The following is a 14175-nucleotide window of genomic DNA, read 5'->3' as shown; positions in this document are numbered from 1 at the left end:
GAGATAAGTTAGGTGTTATTTGGTAACCCACAAAACTCTTTCGCTGATATCTTAGATTGTTTTTTTCACAATTATTTTCAATTTGAGTGGAAAACGTCCAAAATTAAACATGTGCAACAATTCTTTTACAACTCATTTCCTGAAAAAACCGTCTCTGCGTTGGAGCTAGGCCTGTCTGAATTTGAAAAAATGCCAAATTCTGATTGGTCAATCGAAAACAAATGTATTGTTCTTCTATTGTCTAAGCAATTGAATTTCGAATCTTTTGTTAATTTCCATTGTTCTCTTCCATGTGATCAAATCATACGGGCAAGCTGTGATGGACAATTGACAAGCGATTGAGTCCTGGAGGCAGGTCGCAAAGAAAATTGCTTGTTTTATTCACAAATTTCTTAATAATTAAGTACAAACGCATTTTTGGAAAAGGTACCAGCTTCCTTGATGAATTATAACCAAGGACTGTGCTTGTTTTTTGCGTTAGATGCGTCCCTATGCTTGAGCGATAGGCCTAATGTCAAGCCGATATGATTATGGCGACCAAACTAGTTTTGAATGTCAGAATTCGCCTAGTGACTCAATTGCAAGCGAGTTGTCAATGGATGATTTTTTGAGGAGACTTTTTGCAGCTTGTGATACAGATAACGACGGTTATTTAGATAGGTAAGAGTGAGTTTATTTTCATTTTCCATTTCCATATCTTCATTGGATTTTTAAAACACACTGGGTCGATGCAATGAATGGTACACTGTTTAATTCCACCCAAAGCTTTTGGGGCCGGCAAGAACACGGTTTTTTGTTTTGTATAAACTATATTTGAAACTGTTGCACTGATAAGGTTAAAATATCCTTCGTTGTGCATATCAACTTTCATTGAAGAGTAATAAAAACTCTCTCATTTAATATGAATTTTTCTACGCTACTAGCCTCATCTTTGCATGTTAATTATTACTTTCCGTTTTGTGAAATTTTTGTTATCATTTTCCATGTTTTCCATATAATTTTCAATCGATTTACTTAGTTGGTAAAGTGTAAATTGACTAATTAATTGAGTACCAAACCAGGCTAGACAATGTTTGTTTCCAATCAATATATTTTCAAAATTTCCAGACAATCGTTGGTGAAGGTTCACAATTTTTTATTACACTATTAGAACTTTCTAATATTTCTGAAAACGATGTCTGATTTTCTGGGCAAAACCACTGGAATCTTGAGATCCGTTTTTAAGATGGCCACAAAAACGATCAAATTTTCACGGCTGGCCAACAATCCACTTGAAGTGTGAGGTTTACACGTTGAAATTCAAATAATTGTTTAAAACGTTTTCACACATCATTTATAGCAATCGTTATCATAAATTCTGCAGACTTTATCATTTAACTATGGTAAAATGCAAAAGAGAAGTCGTGGTCGAGTTTATTAAAAAGATTTGCACGTTTGTTTCTTCTGCACGCAATTTGAGGTCATTCCTGAAGTCCACCACATCTTGACTTCGAAATAACTTTATCGAGGAACCTTATCAGTTAGGAATGTTTGTTCCTGCATGATTCATGTTTGAATAAACAAAATATATTAATATTTTATTAATGCAAGCTGTCGAAATGATAAGAAATAGTTCTGCATTGGTCGAGAATATGGACAATTAGGCCGTCTGTCAAGTGTTTATTTGACCTCAAGATTTTGTTATGGTACAGAGTTGCCACGCAATCATAAGTCGAATGGAAAATTAACCAACACAATTATAATTCATTAATATATAAACCAATTTTGGAGAGAATAGTCATTTAATACCTGATTTGAATTGAATTTTTTATTTCATAATTTATATATAATTTTAAGATAAAATACTGCATAAGAGTCAAATTGTTACATTCCAGTCAGAGGGTCCCCTTTTTCTATCGTATAATACTTTGAAATATCTTATGAATTAAGCAATAATTAGCTGAAAGTTAACTGAATAATGCTGGTTTAACATGAAAACTTTTATCTGCAAAGTAAATGTAAATAACATTGATGAATTATCATTCCTCATTAACCACTTCTTGACGAGTTTTGAAAGGAAGATAGGTTGATTCAATGTGTTGAACATGCTTTCATTAGGCCCATGGGTCTGCTTGTTTCCCAAGTGACAAGAGAATGTGCCCCTTTAAAAAAAGGATTTTTAAACTGCCCCAGGAAACAGATGTGTTTAAAGGCCTCGGATGGGGTATAGAAATATGTTTGGTACACTGCCCCCAATTGAGTATATAGAGAGGTGTGCTGAATTGCCCCCTAACAGATGTGTTTAAAGGCCTCGGATGGGGTGTAGAAATATGTTTGGTACACTGCCCCCAATGGATTATTTAGAGACGTGTGCTGAATTGCCCCCTCTCTATACAAGAAACTAATTTTCTTAACTGCCCCCAGTAGAATGAAGAAATGCCTGTTTTGAACTGTTCTGTTGAGGTGTATAAAAAAGATAGTGAGCTGCCCCGCAATGGGGTGTTTGAATATGTGAGTGAAACTGCCCCCTATGTATACAAGAATGTGATGTCATGAGCTGTTTCTAAAAGGGATGCTAAAATTGTGTCTCTCCCAAGTGGGATATATCGGATATTTCAGTAGGTGTGTTTGGCTTTTGTAGCGGGATAAAGAACTGCCCCCATTATGGGAAAAATTAATTTTGGTACACATTAAGGTTTTTGTATCAGTATTCTCATGGTTCGGTAGAAAGAATTTGGTAGAAAGCTGCAGTGATTTCATTATTGTAGACCTCATGCATAATTTATAAGGACTTTTTTAAGCAATTACCTTTGTTAGACAGAATTCTCTTGCTATAATGTGTAGTTGAAATTTTTAATTGCATTTTCAAAACAAAGCCAAAACTGGAGGTGTATTCCTTCTGTTGATATCGGCTAGTGGGAAAGTAAAGAAAATCAACCAGGTCTCACATCAATTATATACCAAATATTTTATAATTGTTATTTTCATTTTGGGCAAACTATATTATAAGAATAGCAATGTACAATTGCTTATTATCAAACGTTGATATGATCTAACTCAAAATTAGAATATTATATCGAGCTCAATATTTGAATTATTGGGTTTTCATTTTGCCCTAAATACATTCTCCGAACTCTTGATCTGTGTAGCATTTTTGGCTGTCTTTAATAATTCTGATGGTGAATTCCAGATTTTAGTCTTTTGAAAACTCAATGATCCGATTCCATTGTTGATAATTTAGACTTTTGGAATGTCAAGAGGGTTTTGAGTCTAAGGTGTTGACCTGTTTTGACTTTCAATTCCTTTTTTATGGAGCAGTATTGTAATGGTTTGTCTCTAGCTGAATTCCACTGGACATATTTATAGAATATTCTTTTCTCTCTTAACATAGGCTTGAGGAAAAGCTTTTTTGCTATCAAACTTTGAAGTGTCCTTCTAGATGTGACACCACCTCTTGGTTCCTTTGCTTGGAATTACAGAAATCTTGTGACTCTCCCACTCTAAGTGAAAGTTTAAGTAAGAGACTCGGACAACAAACCCTTGGATCAGTCTAAGTTCAAGTCCAAGTTTGTTAGCATCTTAGCATCCGAAGGTAGTTTTTAAGACACTGAGAATCTTATGCTTATCAAGCAGTGTCCTGGTCCTTCCTCTCTATGTGACCACACCTTGTGATTCCTACACCTCTGAGCAGTACCCACTCAGCCATCCATGTACCTACAATATATATAATATGTAAAGGAATTTCACAAGAAGATAAATTTGAAACCAGATACTCTAGGAATATTCTAAGATAGGCAAAGCCAATGTGAAATAATTCTAAGATCTTTTATGTGAAATGATTAGGCAGACATATGCCCAGGGGCTAGTGAGGTTTTAAAAAAATTAAAAATTGAAGAGCAGGATTATTAACAATATGATATTAAATTAAGAGATAATGAATCAATTATGGGTGTTAAACCTATTTTGTTTGTCTGTAATATTTTGAGATTAAAATTCTAGCTCTTTGCCATATTAAAATTTCAATACGTCCAAAGGTAATTTAGGTGATTTTAATAATCTTTTTTGTCTTGGTTAAAAAAATTCAATCAGAGTTTTTAAAATTAACTAATACTCTATTGGGCTGAGAGGAATTTTTCCCAGACCACGGATATTTAATTTTTTTACAAACCCAGAAAAGCTAGTCTTCTTAATTTGTCTAAAAGCCATATTTGCTGGAATTTTTTTATTTTGGAGTGTTAAGAGGTAATGATTTAAAAAAGTTTTTCTTTTTTAGTTTTTTGCTTTTTATTCGTTTCTATTCACTTTCTGAATTGGTTCAAAAATTGAGCTTGGTCATAGTAAAGTCTCAGGTTCTGAGAAAATATTTCAAGTTTCAGTTTGATGGTATTATATTTTCATGAATTTTTGAATGATTTAAAATGTTTTCTGAACTGTTTTATATATTTTGAATGTTTGTCATCTAAATCTATAAGAAGAAATTAATTACAAACAGGGAAAATGTTTAAACTTTTGATAGGGAATTACTCTTTTTTTCTAGATTTTTTCCATTTCGTTTAATTATTTTTTAGATTTTTAGTGACTGAATATTTTTTAATGTGACTCCTTTCCCCATTTTCATTTTTAGTCTTTAAATCTAGGGGTTTTGTATAATCTATATTTTAGACACCAAGCTACAAATATTGACCAATGTTCTCAGATGAAAATATCAGTTTGCACGAAATTAAAAAAATGTTCAAAAGACAAATTAAAATATATTTTATCTAGAACCATTAAGCAAAAATCGCTCCTCTTTCCTCCTTCTTGTCATCCATCTTATACTATAGCGACAAACATCATTCAAATACGTCCCCATTTTAGCCCCACCTCGTAGTCATTGTAAACTCGATTCCGCGCCTTTTCTAATCCCCAACCAAGACTTGCAAATCCCCTCTCTCACCGCTTTGATCCCACAAAAGATTACCGCGCGGGTAATTACCGCAAGTTTTGGTAAAACCTATAGACTTATTTAGGCCAAAATCTGTGGTTGCGTTTATCAACCGCGAGCGGATTAGTAGCGTCGTACCGGTGGCCGGTCTATCACATTCTAGTGCGAGCACACAGTCTGAGATGTTGGAATTCACAGTTGATTTCCCTTATGCCTAGTTTACCCCAGGGGCTGGCGCCGCAAAAAAGCTGGAGGTGGGGCAACAGCTTATGTGACAGTGGTGTATAGGTTTTGTGATAGCTTCGAGGGAAGCAAATCTGATGGGAAGCAAAAATAACAAAATGCAGCTTATTTTCTGTCTTCTTCTGATTTCCTAAAAGCGCATTTTTGTCCCTTTGGCTTTTTTTCTCAAATCTTCTGCCTTTGCAGTGCATCTATCTGCAGCCTGTAGAGAAGTCTTGTTACCGTGGCTTTGCCAGTTTTCTCTATCCTCTGTTTCTTCCTCTGTGTCTGCGTCGGTAGTATTTTCTTTTCATGAGCCCCCCTCCTTCTCTTAGTCAGGAATCCCAATAAACACAAATCCAAGGAAATTGTACCATCCTTTCAAACACATTCCAGTTTGAGGAAGATCCTTTTTTCAGTTGGAGGAATGCTGGGGGCACCTATTTGATACTGTACTACCGTAAGTCCTTGAATAAGCCCCCGCCTTCTAATAAGCCCCCACCCTCGAATATGCCCCCATTGGATGAGGTATTGCCTCGACAGCAATAGTTTATCTAAACAAATCTTTTTTAAGCAGGAAGAAAATTACCCTAGTAATACTTTCGGCTGCTGCTAAATAAGCCACCTTCAGATAAGCCCCACTCTCTCGAATCCCCACTCCTCATTCCAGGATTTCCGTACACCTCCAGTGGCTCGCCTTTGCAAATGTCCGACGTATCCGGTTGCCTATCGTTAGACGTGAAAATGGTAAAAAAATTGTTGTATGTGGTGTGAGAATGACTTTATAGTTTAGGGACTGCAGATCTAGGGTTTGTGTAAGGATAGACGCTCGCTCTTTGTAGTTCCAGGCATGCGGTGTTGTCGAATCCTCAGTTTTTATGGTTAAGGACTACAGATATAAGGGTCTTGGGTTCGAGTCCCTGACATGACCAAACTTTTACTTTAGAGAGAGGAGAGTTCTCTGTAATTCCAGGCGTAGGAATCAGTATGTATCATCACATCGAGGGGAAGGACCAGGACACTGCTCGATAAGCATGGCTCCTCAATATCCCAGCTACTTCCTTTAGAAGCTAGACAGCTATTAGACCAGGCTGTGGTTACGGCAAGTACCACCCGAACCCGGAGAAATTGTGAGGGCATTTTCAGTTAGCTATAGACCTGGGTGTTCAGAATCGCGATGGTAAACGGGAATCTACTGGTGTGTCTTGGATGTTATAGGTGCGATTTGGAACACCCAGGTATATAGCTAACTGAAAATGCCCATCTCAATTTCTCCGGGCTCGGGTGATACTTGCCATAACCGCAGCCTGGTCAAAAGAAGCACAGATAAAATTCATCTCGATTGTGGGTTTCCCGGGCTCTTGGTATTGCAACTGCCAGCATCGAGTATTAGAAGCTACCTGGCCCCTTTTACCCCTAATTTTTACACCGATGGTGGCGTGCATGCCAGACAAATTTGTCATTCCAAGAAACTCTGTCACTTTGCGAAAATTCCGGTCCTCATTACAGCTCACGCAAAGACAGATTTTCCTGTAAGCAAATCCCGAAATCCACTTTTCTTTCAAGCAGATTACTAAAAACTTCTAACCTAGGTGGAGTTTCATCCAATTTGTGTAATAAAGATCCAAAACCTAAAGGAATTTTCCCCAGCTTTCGTTGTTGTTAGCGCCATGGTAACAGGCTTGCACATATAAATCACTTATAATCCCTTTTTCCCCTGTTGCTTAAATTGTTATTTTATTGCAAACGAGGTTTTGTTGCTAAGGCGACTTGGGTGATTAGCTAAAAAGAAGGAGCCATTGAAGAAAGATCTTTTGTGTTCAAATTATGTTTCCATTAGATTTGTCTAGCTTCTGGCTTTCCAGTAACAATTCTTGTTTTCGTCGCTGGCTTTGCACGGTTTAAGCCTCCATTTGAATTATTGGGCCTAGGGGTCAGAATTGACATGGCAAGCATCTTGCATCATTGAATATCCTCGTTCCCTTGTTTTTCGCTGCACCGAACTGGTTTGTCGCATAAGAACATTATCAAGCGTTTTAAAGAGAGTTCCCCGACAAAATTTGCTGTAATCAAGCCTAAAGTCTCTTTTAGAAGCATTGCGTCAGTCTTCATTTTCCATAGTTTAGTGTTAAGAACATTGACTGAGCTGAGGTATTGGCAGTTGACCAAGGAATTGAATTTCATGCCGCTTGCAATAAAGTCTTTCATGAAATGGTTGGAATGCGATGATGTCATACTACCACTCATGCATTAGGTTGCCATAGTTTGTATGACGTCATGTACGTTAGCTGACTATGATCTAGTGCCGACCGAACTTTCTTTTCTGTTCTGCTTCGTTTGAACACAGCCTCGTGTCACTGTTGTTGTCATAGATACAATTTGCTCCAGCGGTTTCCCAAAAAACTTGCCTTTCCAAGAGCAACCCACAGTTATTCTATTTGCTAGCAGTTCCAGCCATTTTTGCTATTCTGATCAAAGAGCAGAATGTTTTAAAGACTCAATGCTAACAATGAGCCATTGCGCTACGCAAGCATCCCATAATGCATTTTTAGACAGTTTGAAATCAATTTACCGCCATTGAAGACAATTTACTGCCATTGTTTGGATCGTCGCCACGCTCGCAAAGGCCCATTGTTAGCAATGGGTCTTTAAGATTAATTACTTGATATAGGTTTTATTTATTTTCATCTTTATAGTTGAATATTTATTACAAAGTTTGTTTTGAAATCTCATAAATTAGGCCTATATCGGCACTCACACTGCAGTCAACTATCGACGGTTTCATTTCTTTTATGAAACGACAGAAACCCGTGGCAATAATTTCAACTACAATGACGATGAAAATATTTAGAAACTTTGCTTGAAAAATTCAAGTTCTTTTAATTAAGATTGAATTAATCGCTTCTTTTGTAAATGCGACGCTCGGCGACCCTGTAATTCGATTGCTTGTAAATTATAAGAAATGATGTCATTTGTCTGCAGTTACTTTGTGTAAATTGGTTTTTAAATATCCTTGGTTTTTTCTGCGGCTCGTTTATTCACTTAAATATCTTTACTCTCGAAATTGGCTGTCTCTATTTATCGAAGCGATGCAGGCGCCTCAAGCAGTGTTTGTCAACCTTGTTAGATCCACGGCGCATTTCTCATTGAAAAAATAACGAAGCACATCATAAATAAACTTTCCCGAAGTCTACTTTTTGTTATTTCCGTAAGGCATTCGTACTACTGCGAGGGCATATCTAAACTGCAGAGGAGCCTCCTCCGCAGTTAAGATATGCCCTCGCGAAATACAAAAGCCTCACGGAGTTAACAAAAAATAGACTTTGGGAGAGTCTACGTCACCAACAGAAATGTTATAATATGAACTCCGTGGCCTATGTTCACAACACAAAGTCGTGATCATTAAACTGTCTTTAATAGGAATAAAATTTTCACTAAGAAAAGTTTTTTATAGTAAAATAAGATATTTTTCCATTCAGTGCGAAACCCGGGCTTCGTTATTAGAACATATAGGTGAACTTGGAGAGTTTTCCACGGCACACCAAAAAATATCTCATGGTACAGTGGTTTAAAAACGTTACCCTAGATAATTATAAATCAGTACTTGAGTATTTATCTGCAGTTGTCTGCTAGAGATTTTTTGTTGACCTTAACGTTCAAACAAAACTTTTTTTGTCAGATATTAATAAATTTCTACGAATGTTGCACAATCATGTATTTGAAATTCTAATCTTGAACTTGTCTAGACTCTTTGATTTGCTCGAAATAGGCTTGAGAATGGCGAGATCTGTTGCTCAATACTTTTATTGGTAATTTATGGAAATCTTGTTCTTAAGACTGCTTAGTTTATTTTATTGGTGAATTCCGCATATTAGAATTGTATGAAGCACATGAACCTTCGAAGAACCTTTGAATTTTTGGACGTGTGCCAGTAAAAGGAAATTCTGCAATCTTAAAATTATGTGAAGACTATGAAACTTTGAATAACGTTTCGAAGTTTACGTATGTGTGTCTAGAAGGACTTAGAAGGTCACCGTTATTGATGTCGAGTCGAGTCGTAAAACCCTGCCAAATTGCGTAAAATGACCAGTTTTCTAGACACAAAATTGTTTGATTTTCATTTCTTTGATGAAGTCGAAGATGCCGCTATACTCAATTTTGCAAAGTGGGTTTGTGTTTCTCTGCTAAAGAAAGCTGCCCGTCTGAGGAAAGAACGCTTTTTCATCAACACTGTGCTGCCTGTTCGCAATAACATTGCTTTCTTTATAAATATTTCAGTAGGCCGTCGGAGCAGAATATAATGAAACAGAATAAACTTCGCTGTGAATGTTAATACGGCTTTCACAAACACTCGAGATTCGACGGATGCAGGAATTTCTCTGACTGCTTCAGGAATCAAAAGACAAGCTTCATTTCTGTTGTTCACCATTTTAGGCCGCCATCCTGTTTTTGGAGGGTTTGTGTTTCCTTAACCGCGACACACACAGCGATGGCAATAGGGAGACAATGCTAGTAAGAATGTAATAAACTGTGCATCCTTGACAGCGACCTCGACTCTATGATGAGGCTCAAAGAACTCAAATCGAACTTCGCTGAGTCTCCTCCAATAAGAATTTCTCAATAACCCGGTATTACCCATGATCCTTTGATAGTATAATAAAGTACAAAACTCCTCTAGCGCGTAAACGGCTCCCCCGTGTTATTGTGCATGTTTTTAAACGGTCTTCTTCGAAGATCTTACTCGTTTACTATATAGACGGGGGTATCATTTTCATTTGGCTGTTAAAATGTCCCAATGAAGCCTAATGAACCCACGTTCTGGCTCCCAGCGGATGTGTATGCCAAAGCATTATTGCGCATGCTCATTAGTCGTAAGTTTGGAGTGATTGCTTTGTAAAGGTTTCTTCGTCTACCTGACAATAAAACCTGAGAAAATAACTTATGCACTGTCATTTACCATTATCATCTCTGGACACAGACTTTGAGCTGTCACTCAGAGGCGTCCCTAAAGAGGGTAGGGGGTGCGGAGGGCGCTATACCCCAAACTCCTGTTCACTGACACATAAAGGATTTTGCCGCCCAAAGGAATAATTTTCTTTCTCACACTGTGATATGATTTAACATTTTTGCGATAGTTAAAACATATCATCATTTTTTGTAGCAGTTAAGCTTTCAAAGTATGGCAATAAAGAATGAATATTAAAAGCGAAACGCATAAAAGCAGCATATAAGAGTATTTGTCTTTTAACCACACCCTTAAAGAGTGAGACACGCCCTTTTTGTCTGCAAAGGTCATTTCTGTAACCCTGCAAAACATTTTTTGGCCTCGTCCCTGCTTTCGCTACATCTTTTTAACTTTGCCACCTTTGAAACAGTTCTTCTTTAAATTATACACCATCTTTGAAACTCAAAAACTCTTTACGCCAGAGGCTATTCCTCTGGGCGTGGCAAAATATGGTTTTGACGCCGTAATTGCATTTTTTGTGGAGTTTTACTCCCGAGCCACAAACTGTGAATCGCCTGCAGTTCAAAGCAGCTGTGGAAAGTAACTGCAAGTTGAACCATAATGTGTACATGAGATTTTGGCATGGTCAAAAATTATGGCAACTCAAGGGAACGCTTAAAAGTTTAGGGCTTTCTTTTGACAAAGGGCCTAAGTTGTCGAACTTTGCAAAGTTACCTCACTCATTGTCGACTCATTCTATCCAGTCAATGCCATGGTTAACCACGTGACAATCCATTCCACATGTGGCCAGTCAAATCGCTTTAGGCCCTGGAAGTAATCTTTTTATTGTTACAATAAAGAACAAGATTTATCTATTTTCATTTCTGATTCCTCATGAATTAAAGAATCCGTTTGTCAATGGAAGATCCTCTTATCGCGAAATCCGCTCTTTATGGAAGTTCTGAAGCAGTATAAGAAGGATTTTCCATTGACGAGGCTAGGCCCATTAGACGAACGATGTGCTTAATGATAACGAGCCAGGAAAGGATTTGCAGTTGGATAAACTCTTACCAACAGTAGAGACATCCTTAGTCTAGTGTGAGAATACAGGCTAGAATGTAATGCCAGGGGATTCCTCGGGCTCAAAACAATCTATGAAAATCTCCTGCGCCTTTGGTCGAAGTCATATTTAATCTTACCTGGACACAAACAGTAGCGGCGCTACGGGGGGACTGGAGGGGGTTAGGGACACGTCTCCCTGTTGGTAAAAGGGCATTTTCTGGTGGTTAAAAGAGCGTGGCTTAAATTTTTTTGGTTTGTCAACCCCCCCCCCCCCAGAGCTTAGTGGCTGGCGCTGCCATTGGATACACACTTCTGCTCACGTTTTGATTGTCAAACACAATGTATGCTATGTTTTCCCTGTGTCTGTGCTATCTTTAAATAATTTTGTTTGAATTGACATTCTCGTACACTTTTAGAGGATTGAAGATTGATGGGAGATTGAATCGATATTTTCTTCTGTTTTGTCTTCTGACTAGCATTTGTTTCTTGATGTCCCCTTTCAAAATATGTTATCCTACCAGGGGATGCAAATGAGAGACATCCTTTGAGGGGTGCGACCTCAAGTGGGAGCAATTCTCGACGATAGTGTCTCAATGTTTCTAAATCATTGGTACAAAGTCTTTCCAATTTCAGAAATCACGGCCGAATCTCGTACTCTTTACAATTTTACTGTCAAACCCATAATTCTCTCTAAAGTCTTTCAATGCACTAATCAAATGCTTTGGATGTAACTATGGACAGAATGCGCGGCTATTTGCCAAATTGCCCCTCTATTTTCAACGAGTAGTTCCCCCTCCTAACCCAGGAACAACAGTCATAAGTTCTCACGCTCCCATCCCCCAAGCCAAGCCTCTTTTATGTGACTCCCTCCATTATCACACACCCCTCTCGTTCGAAATCACACCTACAGACCACCCTCTCTTTCGAAATCACATCCATAGACCACCCTCTCTTTCGAAATCACATCCACAGATCACCCGCTCTTTCAAAATCACATCTACAGATCACCCTTTCGTTCATCAGCCACTGTCACCCTTTCAAGTTTCCATTCGCATTTTATCAGGGTACCACTAGCAGCACTGTTTTGGCCTCATCTACCCCATTTGTGAACGGCGCAGCGCTAAGGGGTGTTTGGGGCTCACCCCCTTGTAAAATAATGGTCATTTATTGCATTTTTAGCAGTATTTTTGCTATGGTTCTGGAGGAGAGGATAGTGAAACTACTACTCCAATCATGGCGGAGAATATATATTATGTTTATTTATTTGGTTCCTGGTAGCTCTTTCGCCTCCTTCCCCATTCCTTTGCAACCCTAGGGCTCCAGCCCCCAGCCCCTTTTAAAATTAGCCTGCTTCTTTTTTAATTCATTCCATGTGAATCAAAAGAAACTCACCACGCTCCAATAATGGCGGAAAATCTGTATTGTACATATTTGTTTGGTTCCTGATAGCTCTTTCGCCTCCCCCCAATTTCTTTTCAACTCCAGCCCCCAGCCCCCAGCCCCCACCCACTTCTGATAAGCCTTCTTCCTTAATTCATTCCATGCGAATCAAAATAAACTCACCACGCTCCAATCATGGCGGAAAATCTGTATTGTACATATTTGTTTGGTTCCTGATAGCTCTTTCGCCTCCCCCCAATTTCTTTTCAACTCCAGCCCCCAGCCCCCAGCCCCCAGCCCCCACCCACTTCTGATAAGCCTTCTTCCTTAATTCATTCCATGCGAATCAAAATAAACTCACCACGCTCCAATCATGGCGGAAAATCTGTATTGTACATATTTGTTTGGTTCCTGATAGCTCTTTCGCCTCCCCCAAATTGCTTTTCAACTCCAGCCCCCAGCCCCACCCCCTTTCTGATAACCCTTCTTCCTTTTTAATTCATTCCATGTGAATCAGAAGAAACTCACCACGCTCCAATCATGGCGGAAAATCTGTATTGTACATATTTGTTTGGTTTCTGACAGCTCTTTCGCCTCCCCCAAATTGCTTTTCAACTCCAGCCCCCAGCCCCACCCCCTTTCTGATAACCCTTCTTCCTTTTTAATTCATTCCATGTGAATCAGAAGAAACTCACCACGCTCCAATCATGGCGGAAAATCTTTATTATACTCATTTGTTTGATGTCTGATAACTCCACGGCAAACTTTCTGAATAGTTGAATGGAAACTCAGATACGATCAAGGAGGTAAGAGATATGCTGATTCCGGTCTTTTGTTCCGAGATCTCTTGTCATCTTTTGTTTCGCTTAGTGACCATTTTATTAGTCGCTTTGAAAAAATTTCTGAAAATTCCATTGGTAATGCAAACGACGAATAGAAACTTTGAGCGTGCGATCGCTTAAGACTGATAAACCTGTGACATCCTGGTTCAGAAGTTTCTGTATTATTCGTGTTTGATTACATAAACTTGTTTTGCACATAGAAGGAAATGTTCGCTCCCTTACACCAACATCTACAAACGATGCTTCGAAAAGATTCGATTAATGGCGAAGAATTGGTAAGAGTCTCATGAAATTTTCAGCTGTCAGTAATGTAATACCAAACTTGTAATCGTCAAATTGACACGTCTGTTACATAGGCCAGACACGAATCGAATAACTTTGGTAAAATTCCAACACTCGTCCTATTTCAAAGTCTCATTTTAAACAGTAGTTCATCTTTACTTTGAAGACAGGGCCTCAGACGAAGGGGAGGGGCTGGTGGGCATGGCCCCCCACTTTTTTGCAAAACAGTTGAGTTTTTTTCAAGATATTTTGTTATGGGAATTAAATTTTCCCTGGGCCCACCCCACTTTCCAACCTGCGTCGGAGCCCTTGGAATGGGGTTTGGGGGGGAGGGGGTAGGCTAGCTCTTTACCCCTTTATCTATAAGCACATCAAGGCCTTTGAACCAAAACTCAAGAAAAAAGGAACTTTTTATAAATCTTTCATTGATCTTTGATTTGCCTTAAACATTTAATTGTTATTTATATAATTGTTAATTTTGTAACCAGATATAATCACGCTCAGATTTCAATACCAAATTTGGTCAAAGGGTAAATAAA

The 14175-nt window shown here is 38.3% G+C and overlaps 1 protein-coding gene across 2 annotated transcripts in view; it reads left to right on the top strand.

Moving 5' to 3' along the window:
* The first annotated feature begins 301 nt into the window (after positions 1–301).
* Positions 302–14175, top strand: part of LOC135690363 (colorectal mutant cancer protein) — a 72184-nt gene continuing 58310 nt past the window's right edge. The window contains exon 1 of one of the 2 annotated variants that reach the window (XM_065207888.2): positions 302–660. In XM_065207888.2, the coding sequence (XP_065063960.2) occupies positions 512–660 (149 nt within the window). In that variant the 5' untranslated portion in view covers positions 302–511. Of the gene's footprint in view, positions 661–13295; positions 13630–14175 lie in introns of those variants that run through there. The other variant, XM_065207889.2, reaches the window with a different exon arrangement.

Source organism: Rhopilema esculentum, chromosome 1, assembly GCF_057945365.1.
Source record: "Rhopilema esculentum isolate cy_ngs chromosome 1, ASM5794536v1, whole genome shotgun sequence".
NCBI classification, from domain to species: domain Eukaryota; kingdom Metazoa; phylum Cnidaria; class Scyphozoa; order Rhizostomeae; family Rhizostomatidae; genus Rhopilema; species Rhopilema esculentum.
The sequence above is the reverse complement of the archived record's forward strand: the minus strand, read 5'-3'. Positions and strand labels throughout refer to the sequence as shown.